At 42.0% G+C, this 24,282-nt stretch overlaps 1 protein-coding gene across 1 annotated transcript in view; it reads left to right on the forward strand.

Moving 5' to 3' along the window:
* The window catches only part of XXYLT1 (xyloside xylosyltransferase 1), an 87,126-nt gene that overhangs the window by 16,410 nt on the left and 46,434 nt on the right, over window positions 1-24,282 (forward strand). Inside the window, exon 2 of the mRNA XM_089498544.1 lies at window positions 1,148-1,295. Within this exon, the coding sequence (XP_089354670.1) occupies window positions 1,148-1,295 (148 nt within the window). The remainder of the gene's footprint in view (window positions 1-1,147; window positions 1,296-24,282) is intronic.

Raw genomic sequence — 24,282 nt, forward strand, 5'->3', positions numbered from 1 at the left:
GCGGTATATTTGTCTCCGAGTGTGATAACGTGGAAGCAGCACTGAACTTTTGTAATTAAATATGAACCCTGTAGCTAATTAACCCCAAAAATGACAAAATGCATGTGCTTCACATTGATTATAGACACATCTGGAAACACTTGAATCCATGCTGGGGGAAAAAAGTCATTGAAAGAAATCATCTGCTTGTTTTTCTGTTCTTTTTGGCTGACTAATGGCTTACTCTGTGGCCCTGTTTATCACATTTTGAATAACATAGATTTGAGGGACTTTAAAATTAACACATGTACCTTTTTATAGTTACAGCAGCTAGTTTGAGTATCGGCACCCACCGGGTTTTACTTGTTTTTTGGCATTCTTGTGCTCTTCTTTTGTTTTGTTAATGGCATGCTTAAAATATGGTCTTGGACTGTAAGAAAGTCTGAAGTTTAGCCTTGGATCCCTGTCCAGCCCTTGGGGCTATTAACTTTAGATAACTCTTCCAGAACCTGACTGCTTTTAGAACAAAAGTTCCAGGTATAAGGACTGATCTTACTTCGTATCTTCAACTGTTGGCGGTAGGTGGTGCAGGTTTTTGAAAGTTGGCTAGTTCCAATCAGGATGTTTTTTAAAGACCACTCTTAAAACCTTGCACCATTATTGCTTTTTATAGGTAGAGCCCTACATGCATGGGGGAAAAAAAATCTGTAGTGGACTCTTTATTTGTGTAGTCATTCTCAAAGCACTTTATCATGCTGGGCAGACTGTTAGTTTTAATGTAAGGATTTAACTGTCAACGTGCATTTATATTTTTCATCTTTCCTTTTCCCACGCTTGACTTTTTTTATTTCTGTGTTTTCATTTATTAATATTTAACTTTTTTAAATGTCTAGGGAATAGTTCTAGAATATATTACTCCAAATGTAATTTTGTCTTCCTGGATGTCAAGCAAACTGCAAACAAAGCGTCTGTGTTTTCCAGATATTCTAACTTGCCACTTGTTGTTTCAAGTGTTTTTTAATTCTTTAAGTCACAGAGGAAAGGACAACACAATTCGTGATTGTGCCTGTCAAAATATTTGATGCAGCAGGATCTGTTTTTTTCCCTTTGTTTGAATTTTCATTTTTTATTTTTTTTTTAATCATGCATGAATATCTTTATTTTACAGGTCATATTCCATGATGTCAGTGCCCTAACCGAGAAGCTGTTTCCCATAGTAGAAGCCATGCAGAAACATTTCAGTGCCGGTACTGGAACATACTACAGTGACTCCATCTTTTTTCTTTCTGTAGCGCTTCACAGAATAATGCCAAAAGGTAATGAATGGTTTCTGTACAGCAAATGTCACATCATCCTTGAAGTCTTTTGTTTTAGGAAAATTAAAGTCTTTAAATCAGGTTTATCTAATATGTGGATATCCTCTGTGATTCTAAATTGTATACAGTATTCCTTCCTGCTGTCATTGTATGATCCCGACTTAAATACTTGTGTCCACGTATCACTGGATACTCGTTTTTGTGATAAAAGCTGTCTGTGAGCCAGTCTAAATCCCGTGCAGGGCAGTAGGTCCTACTGTGTTACAACATTCTGGGTGTACCATGCCCTTAACTGTTCCCACAAAGCTGGATGCATAGCTTTGTCCAAAATGTCCTGGTATGCTGAAGACCTATATACCAAGACATTTTGAACAATGTTATGCTTCCAGCTTTGTGGGAACAGTTTGGGGAAGGCTCTTTTCTTTTCCAGCATGACTGTGCCCCAGTGCATAAAGCAAGGTAGATAAAGACATGGTTGGATGAGTTTGGTGTGAAAACTTGTCTGTCCTGATATAATTATAAGTCCTAAGATACATGTTGGTATTAAGTTGATACATTGATGTGTCGCAGTTCAGTGGTAGAATGACGTTTTGCGAATAATATACATGGCAGTGTAGGTGTTACCAAGCACTAGCCCTTCTTCTTAACATTGCATGTTTCGTTAAGATGTCCCTGGAGCTATTCTTCAAATTAGCAGATGTGAGCCAGTGCCTCTGAGACCTGGATAATTTCCTTGAATCAATGCTATTTTCCCTCTTCTTCTAAATTTAGTATTTGGTGAGATTTATTTTTAGTGTATAATTACATAGCAGTTTTTCATGGCACGCAAAGGATGTCAACTTGACTTCACAGCGTAACAAGACTACTAACTTGAGAACATACACAGTTTTTAAATCTCCCATTTAATGCTTAAGCTTCTTATTCTTATTCTTTTTAACCACATCAAAACATGCGGCTTGTTTTCAGTTAAATGTGTTTGGCATTAGAGGATCCTTACAATGATTTAGGAGCTGGCGTTAATAATGAGTGGTGTAGTACCTTTGACAGAGATTGATTGAATTACTAATAATTATTCATGTTCACACAAGAAGGCAAACCTGTTAGGACGTTGAGGATGTCTGAGCCTTACAGTAACCATCTTTTCTTGGAAGGGACAGGGGAAATTGTCAGGCATCTGTTTGCAAAGAGACTGTTATTGGCACTCTGTGAATATTTAACCAGCTTGCCAGTAACATATTGGCACAACTCAGAAATTCACATTAATTCTGACCTGGATGTCTTTCCTGTCCTCACCATATGGGAGCTGCAGAGTCAGGACTTGGCAAAAGCGGGCTGGTTTAGCCTCAGGAAGCCATGAGTAGCTTTGGGTCGAAAGCGGTCAGGAAGTGGACATACCTCAACGTCATTCAACCCACCCAGAGAGTTTGACTACCCAAGCAGTTCAGCACTCTGCTACAACAGAAATCTGTTTGACGTATCCAGCAAGTTTCCACATACAAGTACTGGCTGTACGCCCTGTGTTTATAAAATGTTTCCGATCTTCCCGAGTGAGGATATCCTATATACAAAGTTTTGGATCGAGTTGGTATCAAATATATTTGTACCCGCCACGTTTGCTACTGGCTTGCTGTTAATAAATATATCCAGATGCAATCTAGGTTTTACTACTTGGACCACCTTATCCGATCTCAAAAAAGGTAGCAGCGAATATTCTGCTAACTACAGACCAGTAAGTCTTACATCAGTAGTTGGCAAGTTAGTGGAAACCATGCTAAAGGATTGGCTTCTTGAATATCTGGTTTGTATGATCAGTAACCACTTGGGCTTACTACAGGGAGATATTGTCTAACTAATGTAATTCATTTTTTTGACTGGGTTTTTAACATAATAGACCAGGGAGGAGCTGTAGATATAGCAGTATATTTCAGTAAGGTATTTGACACTGTCCACCTTAGAAAACTCATAAATAAACTGCAGTCTTTGGGTTTGGATGTCAAAATAGTCAAATGGATAAGACAATGGGTGAGTGACCAGAGGCAGAAGGATAATGGTGTATATTTAGAGGAAGGACTAGTACAAGGATCAGTGTTGGGATCCGTAGTTTTTAAATATGTTAGTGATGTTACAGAAGGTTTTAATGGTAAGGTATGTCTTTTTGCAGATAATACAAGGGTCTACAACAAGGTAGACCTTGTGGGTGGAACAAGTCAAATGGTGAATGATTTAAGTCAGGGCTCGACAAATGCCAGGCGCCAGGTCTCCATGGCGACAGAGATTTTTGTCCTGGCGCCTAGGTTTTGTCAGCCTCTTACATCCATAAAAAAATGTGGATGTAAGAGGCTGAGTAACCACACGGGGGTGCTGCTGCTGCTGTCTGCCCAGGAGTCTGGGCAGACAGCACAGCCACTCAGAGCCCGCCCCCGAGCCTGAGATTACTCCCACGGATCAATCCTGTAGGCTGAAACCGCGGTTGCTGCAAAACCAGCAATCGTGTTTTCAGCTGCCACAGGCAGCTTCAGGGAAGGGGGTTGTGTGTTGATTGGTTCCCCACACAAGTGTGGGGACCTGACCCAACACCCCCCTGCTGCCTGATCGCTCCATGAGAGCGACAGTGCAGCGTTAACCCCTTCAATGCCGCGATCGCGGCATTTAGGGGTTAATTCCCGTTTTGTACGGGGCTCTGCTGCTGGTGGTCTGCCTGGCAGACCAGCAACAGCAAAAACGAGCCCCCACAAGCCCTTTGATGATTCCTGTAGGCATGGAAGCCTACAGCAGTCATCAAAGACTCCCCTCCCTGCAATGGCTGGTCTATAGACCAGCAACTGCGTCCCAGCTGCCAGAGGCAGCTTCAGGGACAGGGGAGAAGGTTCTTTGGTCTCCACATGAGTGTGGACACCAGCCCGAACACCCCCCTGCTGCCTGATCGCTCCATGAGAGTGACAGTGCAGCATTAACCCCTTCAATGCCACACTTGTGTATGACACATTCGTGGCATTGCAGGGGTTAACATTTTTCCCCACAAGCTTGTGGGGACTAAATATCAGTCAATGGAACATCAGCATTGAAAGAGTTAAAAAAAAAAAAAAATTAATAATAAAAAAAAAAACAGCACTGACCTGAAAGTCCAGGGTGCTTCCAGGTCAAATGCTGTGAGTTTAGTAAGTGGGCTGATGATGATCCGATCACTCCTAACCAACTGTTAGTTTAAAAAAATCCTGGCTCCTAACTTTTTTACCTGGCTCCTAGATTCACAACAAATTTGTCAAGCCCTGATTTAAGTAAATTAGAAGAATGGTTGCAGGTGTGGCAGCAGCAGTTTAATGTTGATAAATATAAAATTATGCACTTGGATGTCAAAATCTCAAGGCAGAATATAGTATTGGTGACTCTGTTCTGTCAGCGATAACAGAAGAGAGGGGTTTAGGAGTTAATTATTTCTGAGGATTTAGTTAAGCAGGCAATGCTATAAAGTGTCAGCAAAAGCAAGCAAAATACATATGGGTCCCTTGGGTGGTCAATGCTCCATTCTCCCTTCTAGTGGAAAATCCATGTCAGCTTTTCCAATAGGTTAGAGGTCTGCAGGATCCGGTCCGGGATTCTCATGGGGCTTGCATCAGGCATAGATGCTTGGCAGTAAAACCCCTGGAGCCGGATGATCAGGGAGACTGTTGTCCCAGGGTTTGTTTTATGATTTTGGCCAAGGTTGTATCATTACTCTAGCAAAATTGGTGTCAGTTATTTGCTCCATATTACAACGCCAGACTGAGTGGTGATTTCATGCATCTGCACTGACATGTTCTGAGAAATAGCCATGTGACAACATAATACAAAACACAATACTTACATGGATGGGAGGGTCACCGGCATTTTGCTTTTCTTCACTGTGTTCATGGGTTTGCATGTATAGTATATATACAACAAATATTGTTTAAAGGTATTGGAAATCTGGACACGTAGTCAGTTGTAATATTAGGAAAGCACACGGGGAGACATGCACAGTCCCCAGTGGCAGATATTTCAGGTCGAACCAAGTAAAATACACATTTCTCCCTGTTTTACTTTAAATTAGAGATTTCATTAAATAAGCAAATGCAGGACTGTTAGTCCTTATTGTTGCTAATCGTGGTGTGGCTACCACTTTGTTTCATCTGGTGGCATCACAAGGAAGACCCAGATGTGTTAAGGCAGCCGTGTTAGTTGCAAAAATGAGCAGCGCCACCAGCAGTTCCACTACTCTTACTGTACTGGCCCGATTATAGGTCGCACTTTTTCCCCCACTTTAAGTGAGGATGCCACCTATGATCTGGGTCTAGCACAGGGATGCGCAGTTTGTATGGCCTGACGCCTGGACATGCAGTTCCGTGTGCTGGGCAGTTGTTTGTTTTTTCTTTTCCATTGAGCCCTAGCAGCGCTGCAGGGGACCTCGATCCTCTTCTCTGGCAGCCGGTGGACGTCTAATGGAAGTGCCGTTCACCGACTGCCAGAGAGGAGGATGCTCGCAGAGATCCCCCGCTGCTGCCGGCACTTCCACCGGATCTTCTAGGATGTAGGGCCGGCGTTAAAGTGACCTTATGTCGCTCCATCATGGAGCCCCTGGCGGAAGTGGCGGGTAGCAGCAGAGGTTGTCTATGCGCATCGCGCAGACTGCCCCCACTAGACATCAGGGAGCCTGCAGCACAGAAGAAAGCCTGGGGATGCATTGGTAAGTCGGAGGGCAGAGTGGCACGTCGGTGGGGCAGAGGGGGCAGTGTGGCATATCAGGGGTGCAGAGTGTCATATCTATAAGTAAGGTGCATTATGAATTAAGGGGGGACCTTAAATGGCTTTTGATGGCTCTTGGTTTTCCATATTTCTGTTTGTATATAACATATGCTGCTAACTGCAAGATAGAAAAATGTTAAAATGGATGTAATCCTGTTCATTAGATAAAATACTGTTTTACTATTCCACTTGTGTATTTTTCTTTAAAAAAAAAAAATCACCAAAGAGTGCAGCCTATATTTGGGCCAATACAGAATCTTTTATTTTGTTAATGTTTACTGTGTTAAAAAGAAAGATTAGCAAAGTTTGGATGATCTCTACAAATAGCTTAGCAATTGATGCTTTACAATTGAGTGACTTCCAACCAATTTCAGATAAATACCCACTGCTAGACCTTGTCCACCTGGCTTCTGTTAACAAAACATAAAGGCCTATTAGGTAACAGATATTATGAGAGGTTGTGCAGTCCTTTATTAGACCCTTCATTACACGCAGCAAGAAGCATTGATGTACTTGGGAACGTCCCAGAGTAGGCTACCCAGAGCTTAAAGTGCCTTTGTAGGGGGTAGGGCTGGCAGGATTAACCATCCGTGGAAGCAGGTGAACCCTCGGGTAGGACTAGCTGAACCTAAGGGCAGGGCAGGGCAGGGCAGGGCTGGCCCTTGACTTGAGCAGGGGGAAAGTGCTGGGAGAGTCAGCGTTTGTTAAACACAGCTCTTCCTACCCAGAGAATGAGAAAAGTCACCTGGAGACCCCGGGAAGCAGCTCTTCACCTGGTATGAGGATTGGGGCTGGGCTGGAAGTTCTTGTAGGGAGGCGGTCACTGCTGGGAAGGATATTACCCCTCTTTGGATTTCATGGGGGGGCCTTGTTCCCTTTTTTACACTATAAGCCTTATATCTTTCACACAATGCATCAAATATGGCAAATTGCACCCTAGAGACTCTACATGAGCAGTAATGCGTCACCAGGGTGGTGGCTACATTAACATAAGCCCTTTTCATTGTCTCTTTTCTGTGGTATTAAAGCATGCCTTTGCTTGACTGTGTAGGCGCTTCACGTATCTAATAACTCGGTTATAATAGTTGCTGCGGATGATTTCTGTTCATTTGGTTTTAAATGTTTATTAATAGTTTGCCTAGTCTTCCTTCTCTGATAATTAGAATTAATGCCTGAAAATCCAATTAACTGTGGCATCCCTGCTGTCTAAGAACAAAATAATTACGTCCATAAAGGTGAATTTGCAGGATCGGTCCCCCCTTCTGTTTTATTATTCTTCTAGTTGCAAGTTTGTAGGGTTCATACTTGCTGTGATTATCATGGGAAAATGTTCCTTCACAAGGCTTCATTTGTCTTCATAAAATGTTGGCAATTGATTTAAAGTGTATGCAGTAAATATATTTTCTCTTATCTCATAAGCATTGGTTTAGTAATTGTTCCGCTTACCTTGGCCTTTCTTTTTTCTTTTTTGTAATTCAGCCAATTTTAATCTGATCAGAAGAATAAAACAACCGTTAAAATAACTTATCTAATGTTATGAGATATGCAATGGTATTTATGGAATGCTAAAAGCCTAACATTCTTTAATGCCAATTAAAAGGCAGCCGGATGATTAAGGCTTAGAAGTTTGTATATATTGGTGATTATTTTTTTTTTTATACGGTATAGCGCCATCATATTCTGTAGCGCTGTGCAATGGGTAGACAGGGCATAACAAATTGTATATAACATGATCAGAAGAGGATAGGTAAATCTGGGCAGCATACAGGCGGTATTGAAAGCCAAAGAATAACTATTTGCCAAATGAAGTAGTGTAAAGGGAGAACAGAACTGAGCTTTGGAGTACCCTGACTGAGAGGGTGAGGGAATTGTTTCTGGAGATGAAGATGATGAAGGTACGATCAGAAAGTTAGGATGTGAACCAGGAGAGAGCAGTGTCACGGAGACCAAGATCATGAAGAGTTCGAAGGAGAAGAGGGTGGTCCACAGTGTCAAATGCAGCAGAACAGTCCAGTAGGATTGCCATAGAGTAGTGGCCCTTGGTTTTAGCAGTGAGCATGTAAGAAAGACGGAATGAGAAATTATTGGAATGGTCTGTATGTTACAGTTGGTGTAAATTTATTGTGGGAACATAAAGTAGTTTCACTTCCCTATGTAATCCAGATGCCAGTCCCTTTGATATGCAAAATGGAAGTTTTTCCTAGAGAACGGATAGCCATATTCCTTCTTTCTCATTAGTTAGGCGTTAAGATAGGGATCTTTTCACCTCAGGTCTACATCCTCGAACCAGGTGCGGGTGAGTTGCGTGAGTATGCAGGAAAACTACGGTGAGCAGAAGATGTAGTACTGACTCTTTATGGATAAAAACTAGACTTGTGCATTCGTCTTCGGGCGAACGTGAAAACGAACGCGAAGAGTGCGTTTTCGTGTTCGTTCTGAAGACACGCCGAAGAGAAGACAGCGGCGGTAAAACGTAGGTGAAGACGAAGACACACACCACGAAGATCTTCGTGATCATCTTCGTCTACCACCCCCCCCCTTCTAACTTACCTTGGCATCGAGGCAGTTCACGGAAGTGGAAATCCGCAGGTTCGCCGTCACGGGTTACAGGGCAGTGAGAATGAGCCTATTGGTCACCTACAGGGACCTCCTCTGGCATCAACCAATTAGTTGATGCCAGAGGAAGACCCTGCAGGTGACCAATAGGCTCACTCGCACGGCCTTTGTAACCCCTGACAGAGAACCTATGGATTTCCGTAGGTTAAAGGGCCGTGCAAGCGACCAATAGGCTCACTCGCACGGCCCCTTAACCCCTTAAGGTGCACCAGGAGCCTAAAAGTCCGTACGAGTGACCAACAGAGTCGCTCGTACAGATTTTTAAAACCCCAATGCTGCAACTTACCCGGCACATCCCACTGGTCTCCCTGTTCTCAGTTAAATGTCCGTACAAGCGACTTTATTGGGCGTTCGTACGGACATTTAACTGATAGAACAGGGAGACCAATGGCATCTGCCGGACAAGTTATGGCACCAGGAGTCTAACAGTCTGTACGAGCGACCCTATTGGTCGCCAGCAGGGGGGTTCGTCTGCCATCAACCACTGGCAAACGAGGCCCCTGCTGATGACCAATAGAGTTGCTCATACAGACATTTAAACTCCTGGCGCCAGAGCTGCTGCGGTACGCGTTAACCCCGTATTAACCCCTTAACCAGAAAAAATGAAGAAAAACCGAACACGAAGAATGTACACGAATATTCGCCCGAAGAGAAGACAGGAACAGGCGAATATTCGCGGAATAGGAAGATTTTTTTTTTGTCCCCGAAGACGAGCACGAAGACTAACACGAAGAGCCCCCTGGTGCCCAAGTCTAATAAAAACCTCACCCAAAATGAACATAGGGACTCTCCTAGAAAAGAACCCCCTAAGGAGAATCTTCTGGTAAGGAAAAGGCCTACTACATCGTACAGACCTGACCTTGGGTGCTAACTATATTTGCTGCTGGTTTTAGATGAAGTTGTGCTGTGTTGTGCTATGTATAATTAGAATATTATCCTGTTTATGCTTTTGTAGTGTTTATTTTGCTGAACATTGTTAGTTTAAGGTATATGTTGGTGATTTATTCCATTTTTGTTGTGATACTATAATAATGTTATTGTCTTTTAGTAAGAGATTGTTTTGTCTTTATTTGTTATAATATAGTTATACAGATATACACCTGTGTCTGTGTCTTACTTGTCGCTCAATTTACTTAAGAGAACAATTTCTGTAAGAGGGTCATAATTTCTTACAAGTAGGACGTTATTAATTTTAATAAGAGCAGTCTCACTAGAATGTCATGGGCAATAATTTATAGTTATTGAAGGATATTAGTCATTCTCATTGATTTGTGTTGTGGGATAATTTTTTTGCCACGTAATTGCTTCTATTAATTTTATAAACATGATTTTGATTGGATATCTGCTTATGTTAATCATTTGAAGGTTTCTACTAACCATACTCTTAATTCAAATTTATTATAATACACTGAACTAAAAATGGCATTCCTTCTTTATCAGACTGTACCAAATTGCAAATTTAGCAACTATCTGGGTTTGTTTTCTTTTCAGCTCATATTGCTCACAGCAACAGCTTCCAAATGCAAATTCCACAGTTTGTATCAAAACCCCAGTGAGCCCATGAAACATCTTCTCGGTCAACTGTCCTGTTACTTTTGAGCCCCTGAAAATGTGGACTATGTATGACAATTGCTGTAATTCCTTAACCTCTTGATTTAGATGTAAATACCCTCAAATGAAAGCTAAATGTCTGCACTTCAATTACATCTTGATTGTGTTACTGTCCAAATATTAATGGACCTAACTGTTTCTAACTGAAGCAGCAACCTTATACGTTTATCTTCCTACATTGTTTATTGGTAGAGCCCAGGCCCGGACTGGCCATCGGGCACACCGGGCCACGGCAGGGCCGGGTTGACTCCAGGCCCCTACCTTAAAATAGGCCCAGTCAGGACCAGACTGACTGACTGGGCCTATGCGGCCTCTATGGCCGCATTAATGCAGGGCATAAGGGCACCTGCCCCTTAAGCCCGCCGCAACTGCGACCGGGTCCGCCACTCTAAGGGGCCGGGAAGCCCCCACCAGGGCCGGCCTTACGGGTGTGCGGCCGCACAGGGTTTAAATTAAAACATCGGGGTTTTTTTTTTTTTTTACTTCCTCCATGTTAAATAAAGTTTTTGTTAACTTTAACATGGAGGATGTTAAATAAAGTTAAACCCCCCCCCGATGTTTTAATTTAAGCCCTGTGCGGCCGCAGACCCCCAAGGCCGGCCCTGATGGGGGCTTCCCGGCCCCTTAGAGTGGCGGACCCGGTCGACAGTTGCGGCGGGTTTTAGGGGCCCTATGTTAATGCGGCCGCATAGGCCCAGTCAGTCCGGTCCTGACTGGGCCTATTTTAAGGTAGGGGCCTGGAGCTGCAGCTCCATCAGCCCTTAAGTCCATCCGGCCCTGCCGCGGGCCCTGCTGCACTTGCTGCTTGCTCCGGCAACAAGGTAAGTAGAGTGAGGGAGGGGGATGCAGTGAGAAGGGGCAGAGGGGGGTTAGATAGTGAGAAATGGGGAGAGGGGATAGTGAGAGGGGGTACATATTGAGAAGTGGGGAAGGGGGTACATAGTGCAAAGGGGGAACATAGTGAGAAGGGGCAGATAAGAATGGGAGAGGGGGTAGTGTGAATGCGTATGACTGAATGAATTCATGTGTGGATGAATTGCTTGAATGATTTGTGAGACTGCATTAATGAATGTGTTAATGATTTGTGTAAGTGAGTAAATGCAAAGATGGTACATAATAGGTGGGCTTTAACAATAAATAAATAATGGGCTGCTCAGGCTTAAATGCCCGGGCCTATTTTTTGTCCCAGTCTGGGCCTGGTAGAGCCTTATATAATCTTTTTTTTTTTTTTTTTTTTCTCTCAAAGTCCTTTTACAATGCCTACAACACAATGACTACATCTTTTGTCCGACGGTGTCTACAAATGTGGCGCCTCCGTTAACCTTCTTAAAATTGTTTATTGAATAGACATAAACTATGTACTATGGAAGTGTTTGTTAATGTTGCTAGCTTAAGATATCTGCTGTTGGCTGGACTGAAATAGGTGGCAACTATGTAATGTAAACAATTGCTATGTCCTACCATGCAGTGTATTAACTTGTTGATGGTATACCCCAAACCAAGGAGTCCACAAGATGTCCTCCTACATCCAAAACTGGACTCCGGTGTTGAAAATTGACATTTGAAATCTTATGCTTGAGGGAGAAGTAGTAGCGGAAGAAAATGCAGCTTGGATTACAAATACTATATATACCGTATTTGCTCGATTATAAGACGACCCTGATTATAAGATGACCCCCCAAAATCTGAATATTAACTTAGGAAAAAAGAAAAAGCCTGAATATAAGACGACCCTAAAGGAAAAAAGTTTTACCAGTAAATGTTAATTCATGTAAACTATTTTTTTTAATAAAAGCTATGATTGAGAAAAATATTTTTTTTGTTTTTATTTCTTGTATTTTCCAGCCTGTCCCCCAGTTACGCACATCTGCCCCCAGGCTTGCCACACCAATATGGCACTGTGGCCCATGATATGCCTTTTAACCCTCTATATGCCACTGTGCCCCATGGTATGCCTTTTGACCCCCTATATGCCACTCTGCCTCCAGAAATGCCTTATACCCCTATATCCCATTCTGGCATTTAGGGGGTTAAAATGCATATTATGGGGCAGAGTGGCATATAGGGAGGTATAAGGCATTTCAGGAGGCAGAGTGGCATTAAGGGAGTTAAAAGGCACTGTATAGAGCACTCTGCCTCCAGAAATGCCTTATACCCCTATATGCCACTCTGGCATTTAGGGGGTTAAAAGGCATATTATGGGGCAGAGTGGCATATAGGGAGGTATAAGGCATTTCAGGAGGCAGAGTGCTCTATTAAATGCCCCCTTAACGCCACTCCAGAAATGCCCTATGCCCCCATTTAACTAACACACACACACACACACTCTCTCCCCCCCTCCCCTCTCCTCTCTCCCCTCTCTCCCCTCTCAGCCCTCTCTTACCGGTGCTTCCAGCCGGGGCAGCGGGTTGACGTCGCCTTCTGCTGCAGCCGGAAGGAGGTGGAGTTGGCAGCGGGGGTTTGTATGCGTCCGTCGCGTATACTTTCCCCGGCTGTCAGAGATCAGAGATCTCTGACAGTCGGGGAAGGTCTACGCGACGGACGCAGACAACCCCCGCTGCTAGCCACACCTCCTTCCGGCTGCAGCGGACGGTGTCTACGCGGATCGCGTAGACGTCAACCCGCTGCCCCGGCAATACAGCAGGAAGCACCGGTAAGTGTGTATGATGGGGGGGGGGTGAGACAGGAGGATCCAGGTCCCCTGCAGCGGTGCGGGGGATCTGGATCTTAGTCTCCTAATCAGACTCTATTTGAGGTCTGATTAGAAGACGACCCCGATTAGAAGACGAGGGGTATTTTTCAGAGCATTTGCTCTGAAAAAACCTCGTCTTATAATCGAGCAAATACGGTAGTTATGTAAGGAGGATTAAGTCTTAGAATTGTACCCATGAGCTACCACAGGATCTGACCTGGAAGGTTTGTCTACTAGAGGTACATGGCACAATACAAAGGTGTCATTTTTGACATTTTGTAATTATAGGATATATTAATGGGTTTCCTTTTTTCATTACTTAATTAGTAAATGGTTATTAAGAGGGCTGGATATACATTTAAGACTTATGTTTTCAGCCATTCATGTACCTATACTTTTGTGTACAAATGTAATGGAGTGTATATTTTAAAATTCTGTTGTGCTAACAGTTATTTGGGATATTATGAGAACATTTTCCATGTCTTCATCTGTTGCTGGAGGAGTATCTATGGGTGGACATGAGGAGGCAAGAAGGAACCAGATAAGAGAACATCAGCTTTGTGCATGTTTAACATTGGTTTCAGGTATGGGACAGGCTGCGTCGAAAACTGACCATGGTACTGGATTTCTTGGTTACCCCACTTTATGCTTGTAACGGGTTCACCAAGAGAGCTGTAGTAACTCCCAGAGATCACCCAGTATCCTCCTGTTGTCCCCGAAATAACTTCCAGCACCAGTCAGCATGCACACCTTGGAACCCTGCTATGTGTACCCAATAAGTAGACACAACTACCTGGAATTTAGTACAGCAGGAATGAACATTTTATTGTTGTAAAACATAGACACATATATCCACAGAACGGCATTAACATAAATTAACATTGATAAACAGGTACATGTAGACAACCCAACCTTACTGACAGCAATCCTATTGATGGGATTAATTAAACAATGGAGTTCCTACCTGTGCTATCTTTGTTTGACAGCCAGGCTGGAGCCATCTGAGTACCTTGGGGCCTTGTATACTGCTTTCACATATACTGGATATTTTCACAGTTTAAGTCACCCAAAGCTAAAAGATAACCATAGCAGCATCACTGCATTAGTGATTTAATGGTGGAGCTGTCAGCAGGTTGCACTGATTGCTATGGTGACTGCTCCATATTTAGATTTTTGCCCTATAATTGTTCCTCTTAAACCCAAGGCTCTAACATTTGCTTACAAAACAATTTGTAATACAAGGGGTTTGAATGAGTGGACGGCTTCGTTCTGGATTCCCATGCTGGATTCAGAAGAATATAAGGACAACAAGACGATGTGTACCTAAGGGGGTAATGTCAGCTCCAATTACTTCTATTATATGCTCCCCTCTGTGCTATTGATTATGTTGTGCTCCAGATCTGTCACACACAGGCTGGCAGAGAACAGCAGGGTTTATCCACTGACCTACAGGAATCAACAACTCTGTTTGTTATTCATGGCAGAAGCTTCACTTCCAAATCTTTGAATTACTTTGTTAAAGAAAAAACTCAGATCTCTTGTGTTACATTAATATTCTTATAGGCATAAAGAACCATCTGATCTGTCCAGTTTGGCCATTTACCATATTTATTTCATGTATTTCCTGCCATCTTTTGTTTCTGCACAAAGCAGAGGGTAAGACTCTAACATGGACAGTCTATGTCCTACTACAAAAGAAGATGGGCAGAACATTGTCGCCATGCCACATAACATTGCCTGGCAATGTGTTCACAAAACAGTTTGTTTGGCAGTATTTGGTTTAAAAGCCATTACAGCGTTATAGCTGATCTGTCATTTCCCAAAATCCTACATTTCACAATTAACTTTTAAACAGTTACCCTGATTGCCAAAGAAACAAATGAAATTTAGATTGTGAAAAGCTATGATGGTCATAGTTTTTGTACAAAGCAAAAGTCTATGGTTCCTAAAGGTTTGTTGGTAAATATCCCTTTACATTATGCTTTCAGATCGTGTCACATCCCAGAAAAAAATCTTCTTGTGAGCAGATGATGGAGCCGGTGTCGCAGCGTAATATTGACTACTGTGTACTGGGTGATCATATTAATTTTCCTCCATATTGCCAGAAAAGTTTTTCACAAACCCTGGTCCATGTATAATCTTACAATGAGATTGTAGTACAGGTAATAAGACTCCAGGGGAAGGGACTTCTGAAGTCCAATACCACCATTTTTGGCCTTCAGGCTTTGCAGGCAGCTTTTGGCCTTGGGAAAATTTGTTTTGGATTCTCACTGCTAGCCTAGGTATGTCCTGGCATGCGATCACACCGGGCACACTTCTCCCAGCCCGGGAGGCTATCACAAGTCAGGACTATCTTGGTGATGGCTACCCAGTGCACGGCTAGCCTTAGAGGCCCACAGAAGTTGTGCCTTCAGACGCCACACTAGTTGTGCATAGCTTTATTTCTTTTTCCTAATATATCCCCCTCATGCGACAGCAGATATTGCCCCTCCTACCCAATTGAAATTGTGTGCATGTGCAACTTCAGCATGCTGCACGAATGACGGAGCATGACAGAGATCAATAGGGGTTGTGGTGCCACCATGCATTAGAATCGGCTTCCATCAGCATATAAGTGCCCCTTACCACAAGTTAAGTTATTGTCGTTTGTAAAGTCCTGAAAATCTGCCTTATGTTTTACTCGGTGAAATTTTGCAAAATTCACCTTTTACCTGATTTTTTTTTTTTTGTGTAGGTGAATATATTTTTATATATTATATAATATATATTATACAATACATATACACACACTATATGGATAAAAGTATTGGGAAACCTGAACATTACACCAACAGGGACTTTGATGACATTGCATTTTAAATACATAGACCTTAATATGTAGTTGGCCCCCCTTTTGCAGCTAAATATCAGTGTGGAAGAACTTGCCGCACGTAGCTGTGACCTCAACCCCATTGAACACCTTTTGGATGAACCGGAATTGGAGCCAGGCCTTCTTGTCCAACATCAGTGCCTGGCCTCACAAATGCTCTACTGGATGAATTGCCAAAAATGCCCACAGAAACTCTCCAAAATCATGTGGAAAGACTTCCCAGAAGAGTGGAAGCTGTTATAGCTGCAAAAGGGGGGCCAACTACATATTAATGTCTATTTATTTAGAATGCAGTGTCATAATAGTCCCTGATGGTGTAATGGTCAGGCATCCCAATACTTTTGTCCATATAGTGTGTGTATTTTTATGTATATCTAAAATATATATTATGCCTCTAGATTATAAATTTACGAGCAGGGCCCTTATGTATTGATTTGTCTTAATCTGTCAGTTCTGGTTTTGTCATAATCATTGAAAATATGTATTGTCAGAAGTGCTGCATAAACTGTTGGGCTATATGAATAAAAGATAACATGTATATAAACAATTCATAGTGACTGCTTTTCTGACTGTGATTTGAGGACACTTTTATGGTTCCCTAGTTAAAGAGGGTCCTCATCTTGTCAGATTTTTTAATGATGTATTGGTGATCATAATTCTGTGGAGTTAGTGGGTAACTGCTAATCCAAACACTTGTGTGTTCGTACCAATAATAGATCCCTGTTTTGACCCAAGTTTAGAATGTACAGATAAATAAAATGGCTCCATTGATGTCCATGAATGTTATGACTGTGTACAGTGGATGGGAGTCATCCATGTTTTAAAATCTCAGTTTTTGTCAGCTTAACCCTGCTAGTGCTGCAGCAGAAAATCATTTCTTTCCTGTGCTTTTTTTGGCTCCTGGTTCCTCTGGCCCTCAGACGTTTAAATCAGACGGCTATAGACACCATAAAATCCCATTTTCAAGTTACTGTTTTTTTAACCAGGAAGACTTCTAATCGGTGTCATAACAGCTTTTGACAGATGAGACCTTTGAAATTAATGCGCATTCACAGGTTTGCGGTTGGGAATAAAATGGGTGGTTGCGGCCTGGTGCAAAGCCAGTAACAGTTTAGTAGCCACCTGGCAACAGATTATATGTTTAAAGGGACAGTATAATCTCCCATACTGCCCAACCAATGAGGAATGCATATTACTAAGCACTTTAGTATGTGTTCTATATATTCCAGAAAAAAAGTGAACATTATTACCTGGGAACTTTCCGGCTACCCGAAGCCCACCTTTGCGGGATGTGGGTAGGAGGGCCCTGCCGACATCGCAAGACACATGCTATTGTTAATAGTGAAGTCGTGGAGAGTGCTGCGTGCTACAACGCCGCTCCCGTGACCCAAAGTTTCCCTGTACTGTCTCGGAGAACTGGGGAAGCGGTGCTTAACCTGAAGTCTCTGGATTTCACAGTTCCCAGGTATGATCTTCATGCCTTTGCATACCTGTCCACTTCCTAGGGTAGGTTAATGGAGTGCTCCCCGTTCTGGGAGAGTGAGTTCATAAAGGGGATGTGCTAGCCACACACGGAGATGGGGCTAGCTCCAAATAGCCATTAGTAGGTTGGTGTAGGTGGCGAGTGGGCATTCCTAAAGCTACTACAGTAAAAGAAAAACAAACCTTCACCCGGAGACTTTAGGTCCCAACCGGTAGCGTTCTCAAGGTACGCTTACCTACTGTACTGAAAACTCACTTTTCGCAAAAGTGAGATCTGCTTTAACGGAAAGTTTATTGGCTGTTGCTAAATGTATTAATTCCAGAAAATCTCTTTGCATTATATCTCACTAAATAATAGCTTCCTCTTGGCACCTAGATCACGGAAAAGCTGAGCCAGACATTATCTCTGAAAATAACATAACAAAGGAAATAGTATAATTCCTGGAGACTCTATAGAGGAAAACACAGAAAAACACAAGGTCTCAGACTACAAAGAGAGCCAGGGCATAACCCAATAGTGTGAAATACAATAGACTGATCTCTAGCCCTGGCACCAGGCAGCTTCGTGCTTATTATAATGGGGATTGTTGAATCAGGAATCTAATATATCTACAGAACTATAAAGTCACACAATAGATTGAGAGAAGAAAGGGATTGTAAGGGCACTTCGTAATGCATGGCTGGTTATGAGCTCATTAAGAGAACCTGCCACAGGCTGTATTGTTCTTGCCAAAGTACAACAAGTATGTCACACTCCAATAATGCAGTCGAAACTTGTAATGCGTAATGTCCGACGCACAACTTGCAAAACCCATAATTTTTGTGGACGCCTAAAAAGGAACAGAACAATCTCGACAAAGTATGTGAGCTGGTGGCAGAGCTTGTTAAGATAGCGTTTTAGAAGGGCTGTGTGCTAAGCATGAGTCTGTGAAGGAGACTCATTATTGGTGTAAGGCAGTCAGAAGTCACAGGTAAAGTCAGCCGCCGTGAGGTTAACGTGACTGTTCTTTGGGTGTATGACGCAGCGAGGAGCCCATTAAAACTGCTCTGTAGCCTGAAATATGCTTCAACTGTAGACAGTCACTGGTTTCAATAAACAGATGTCAGGTGGATCATGTGCGCTTTCTGAAGGCAAGGAGAGAAATTCTCCGGTAGTGGCTCCTTAATGAAGCTTATTAAAGTGACATATATGACACTTGCCTCTTAACTACAGCGTTGCAATACTTCTTTCTCCCAGTTGGTAAACTTCTTTTCTTTCTGTCTTTCTTTCTTTCTTTCTTTCTTTCTCTCTCTCTCTCAACTGTGTGCAGTTAACCATTTTTGGGGAGACAAGTAGTTTTTTTTTCTATTTTATTTTAACTTATTGTCTGCTATTTTGTTTTTTTAAATGTAGGGTAAAACATTTATACATTGGACTCTCCCATTAGTCTTATGTATGTGTTAAGTTATTACCCTTAGATTGCCAAACACATATGAGATACTAGGTGACAAAAAGGCCCTTTCTTCCTCATAAAGAGCCTGCAAGGAACGGAGAATGATCAGTCGGCTACTTCTCACTTAGAAGAGGGTACACAATCTGCCTGTGTACAGGGGTTGATGCATGGAACAAACCGCTTAGAGTAGCTGCAAGTTTCCATTTGATACATAATATACATTCATATAGAAAGTTACTTTTGTAATAAAATAATTCTTGTGGACTGCAACTATCTTGTCCCTCAGCCAGGCTTATGAGTGACGTACAATATATATATATATGTGTGTGTGTGTATATATTTATATATATATATATATATATGTATATGTAAAGTTGGTAGAGATTTGATATATCCTGGAGTCTAGTATTATTTTGTTCCGTGTGTACGCTACTAGAACGTAATTTTCTCTTTATCCGCCTTCTGTAAGAGTTTTGTTTGCCTATGGAAAACAAATGTGCATTTACCTTTGTAATGAAACATTCAAGTAGCTAAGTGAGCAGGACAATTTTGTTAAACAAGTTTATGTAATTGAAATAGATCAATGTTATTTTTCTTCCAAAGAGGGACTCTTTTTTCCTAATGGGATCTTCATAACAAGTAGAAAGACCAGAGGGTAAACAGAGCATTTAAAACTTCCCATTCCCTATTTGTGTACCAGGCAGGTAGAATTTTAAAATTTAAATAGACAGAAATAGGGGGGAAATATTGTTAAGAATAGAAATCCATTATGAAAGTGTCACGGTCCACTGCAGGTAACTACGGCACATTCTACATACAAGTAAATCTGTGTATATATATATGATCCAGAACCATGCAGGGTCCTGGGGTGTTTCAAACACCGATGTATTCTGGCCTCGGGCTGTAGGGTGACCACATTGGTTTATTTTTTTTTTCAGGTCGTTTCTGGATTAGGACCACTGACAGGTGAAGTGAATAACACTGATAATCTTGTTGTCATGGCACCTGTCAGTAGGTGGGATATATTAGGCAGCAAGTTAACATTTCGTCCTCAAAGTTGATGTGTTAGAAGCAGGAAAAACGGGCAAGCATAAGGATCTGAGCGGCTTTGACATCTTCAAAACGGCAGCTCATTTGGGATGTTCCCTGTCTGCAGGGGTCTGTAGTGGTCCAAGGTAGGAAAAGCGGTGAAGCGCCGACAGGGTCATAGGCAACCAAGGCTCATTGATGCATGGGGGGGGGGGGCTGGCCTGTGCAGTTAAATCCAACAGACGAGCTACTGGAGCTCAAAAATGCTGGTTTTGATAGAAAAGTGTCAGAACAGACAGTGCATCACAGTTTGTAGCATATGTGGCTGCATAGCCGCAGATCAGTCAGGGTGCCCATGCTGACCCCTGTCCACTCCTGAAAGCACCTACAATGGGCACGTGAGTCTAAGAACTGGACCACGGAGCAATGAGGGAAGGTGGCCTGGTCTGATTAACGTTTTCTTTTATATCACATGGATGGCCAGGTGCGTGTGCGTCGCTTACCTGGAGAACACATGGCACCAGGATGCATCCAATGGAGGCCTCACCTCACAACTTACAGGACTTAAAGGATCTGCTGCTAACGTCTTGGTGCCGGATGCCACAGCACACATTCAGAGATTAAGTGGAGTCAATGCCTTGACTGGTCAGGGGTGTTTTGGTGGCAAAAGCGGGATGTACACCGTATTAGACAGGTGGCCATAATGTTATGGCTGATTGGTGTAATATATTGCCCTGCAGTAAGTGATATGTAGACCAATCACTCTACCATTTTTTCAATGAGAAGAGCACTTTAAAAATATTTTATGCGGCTGAATTGTTCTAAGACAAATGTCAATATAACATGAGCCATTTTATTTAAAATGTGGATTATTGTAAAATTTTAGTAAGTGGTAGTACCTGATTGAAGGGCCGCTCGAGAATATACATCTCTATGTCTATGACAGCAGTGAAAGGATTTTACAAAATATAAGCATTTTGTTTTAGTGTTCTAGATTTATAGAAGTAACTTTTAAGGTGAATAGAGTCACTCAGAGAAGCTGGTTATGTCTATAAGGAAACTTTTTCTTTGTTTATTGAGTGGAATCGTAGGACAATGCTCTGCAATGCAGTCCTATCATAGCAGCATTATGGTTTTTGCCTCCCTCTCTGGCTTAATCGAGATGAGAGATTTCTAAAGCACTGAAAGCTATGAGGTTTTAATTTTAACTCGTGCTGTGGGTAAATGATCTGAATGCAAAAATCTACCTGTCCTACACACCAGAAAAAAACCCAAGACCTTGGATATGCAGTGAAAGCGTTGCGGTAACACGAGGCCGGCTCTGAGCTCTTTATAGCTCCATGCGTTTTTTATTGACTTTTATTGCAGCATTTCAGTTTCATTGTATTTACAGAGAATTTAGAACTGCAAGGAAAAAAATAAACCAATCTACCAAATTACTTTAACAACCAGAAAGAATGTTGAGCCGTGGAATATTTGATTGTTCCATAGATGTGGCAGAGCTAGCAGTTCAATTACGCAAACTGTTCCTTGAGATCAGACACACTGCAGTGGCAAATAATGATGTTTCCGTTAACTCTTTGAGCACCATGGGGTTACAAAGCACCAGGTTTTTAAAGTTCTTCCCCATGTTCATTTGATGGACAGAAGTGGATACAGATGGGTTCCTTCTGGATCTACCAGAGAGCTCTACAGAGGCAGAGAACAGTCATAGCTGCTATATAAATAACCTTTAGAGACTGAACAATTGCATCTTCTCCATTCCGTACCGGTGACGTTAAATGATTTAATACATATGTAGACATGGGGGGGGGGGGGAGAGAATTATGCACCCTTCATCTTACTGAAAAAGTACTGTGTGGATAAGCATGTGAATTATTACGCATGGTTTGTGTCAAGAATACCTCTGTTTAAGGAATAAAGCTTATATGTGTAATAACCATGTTTATTCTTTTAATTCCTGAAAGCTCTCTAGTCTTAGCCTAATGGTTAACATAAAATGGTGATACCAATACTACTGCCCATTGTTTATTGATAAAGAAAAAAAAAAAAAAAGCTAACATTCGTTAAAGCATTTTCCGGTGTAATTTAAGTTGGCAAGAGAGGCACATTCAGCTGGCAGATTTTTTTTTCTATATGGTAGAAAATATTGTAAAAAAGTACAATAGAGAAAGCGGAGCTGACTGCAATGACTCAAATAAGGTGCTAATGGCTAGAGGCAATAAGCCAGCAACCTCATCTTTAGCATACTTGCCTATTACAGTCTCTAGTGCCACACAAATGGCTAGCAGCATTTGGATATTACTATATTTCAATATATATAAACGTAGGATTTGAAATTTTGGACCATCTAGTCTGCCTGTTTTTCCTGATGTAAAGACTAAAACCTAAATTATTTTATTGTTCCATAGATGTGGCGGAGCTAGCAGTTCAAGTGCTAATCACACTCATTCCAAAAAAAACCTTCCTCAGATCCCATCTGTCTGATTAACTGCCGCCCCATCTCTCTGCTTCCTTTTACCGCTAAGTTGCTTGAACCGATTGCGTACAATCGCCTTACTAACTTCCTCTCCTCGAATTCCCTCCTTTACCCTCTACAGTCTGGTTTCGAACACCTTCACTCCACTGAAACGGCTCGAACAAAAGTCTCCAATGACTTTCTCTCTGCCGAAGGTTCAGTTCTTGGCCCTCTGCTGTTCTCTCTTTATACTTCATATTTTGGCAAACTAATGAACTCATTTGGCTTCCAGTATCATCTATATGAGGATGATACCCAAATCTACCTCTCTTCTCCTGATCTCTCTCTATCTCTCATGTCCCGTATTACCAATGCTACCTGAAACTTGATCTTTCTAAAACTGAACTCATTATCTTCCCTCCTTCCATCTCCACTCCACTACCTGAATTCTCTATCGCCATTAACACAACTATCTCTCCTACTAACCAGGCCCGATACCTTGGGGTCATCCTTGACTTAAACCTCTTTCATCCCTCACATTCAGTCCCTCGCCAGATCCTGCCGCCTGCACCTAAAAAACTTCTCTCGTATACACCCATTCCTCACCCAAGAATCCATAAAAAACGCTGGTTCATTCACTTATTTCCCATCTTGACTACTGCAACACTCTTCTGGTTGGCACTCCACTGTCTCGACTATCTCCTCTGTCCTAAATGCTGCTGCTAGGCTTATCTTCCTTGCACGCCGCTCCTCTTCTGCTTGCCCGCTCTGTGAAATCCTCCAATGGCTTTCTATTACCTTTTATAATTAAATTTTAAATCCTGGTTCTAGCATATAAGGCCCTCCATAATACTGTTCCTCCATACATTTCTGCCCTCATAAGCAAATACTCTCCTACTCAATCCTTATGTTCTTCCCATGGGCTAATCACCTTATCACCTCTTCCTTTTCCCGTCTACAAGATTTCACTCGAGCTGCCCCATAGCTCTGGAATCTACTTCCCCTGAACCTTCAGCATTCACCCTCCCTCCCAACATTCAAGAAACATCTAAAAACCCACTTCTTCAGAGAAGCCGCACCATCTTAGCTGCTAGAACTTCCTTGTCACTGATACAACCGCCACACTCCCTCTCGCCCTTTCTCTGTGCCTTATGTTTGTTACCCCATTCCCTCAAGATTGTAAGCTTGCAAGCAGTGCTCTCTCCACCTAATGTATCGGTTTGTCTTAGTCTGTCAATTCTCGTCTTGTCATATCCCTTGAATTTATGTATTGTATAAGCGCTGCGTAAATTGTTGGCGCTATATAAATAAAATATAGTACCAATATATCAGTTCTAGGTCTGATCTAAAATGTAATGTCTGTTCTAGTGCGTATCTTACTACTGGCACAACTCAAGACCATCCAAATTTAATTGTATTACGCTAAATCGCCTTTTTCTTGGTGGTTTTTAGACAAAATGTTAGCTGTAACTACGGCGTACTGCTCCTGACATTTAGGAAGCTCACAGGGTTAGGTTAGCTGTTGCGGGGGCTGAAGACAGTGCTTTGGGTTTTTTTTTTTTAAACCCTCCATTCACACTTAGCTTGGAATATTCATGTAACTTCCTTCATTAGGGAAAAACGACCTCATGATGTTTTCCTTCTCATTACAAAAACAGCATTGTTTAATTTTTTCAGTCTTCTAAATTTAGTATGAAAAATGTAGTTGCCAAAGAAAGGAAAAAAAAAACTGCTGTTCTTTGTAGTTATCTTACAGAAAGTATAACAGCTGTAAAATTTCAGGAAGAGTCCCAAGTTCTGGCTCCTAAAATTATTCCCGGTGTTTCAGCCAGTGCCTGTTTTTGCAGGGTTAACAGGCCAGACCTGTTTTTAATGTTAATATAAATTCTGGAAAATCATCTGGTTAATAAATTCCTGTCGTTAGTGGGCTTTGCAAGAGTAGCTTTATTTTGTTTATTTTAAATTTTACAAAGTACAAATTGAATTTTGTTGGATAGAAACAACCTGTTAACACGGCTTAACCTAAGAACGGCTTA

The sequence above is a fragment of the Sceloporus occidentalis genome, unplaced genomic scaffold (assembly GCF_023333645.1).
Source record: "Sceloporus occidentalis isolate IW3139 unplaced genomic scaffold, rSceOcc1.0.p SCAF_121, whole genome shotgun sequence".
NCBI lineage: Eukaryota > Metazoa > Chordata > Lepidosauria > Squamata > Phrynosomatidae > Sceloporus > Sceloporus occidentalis.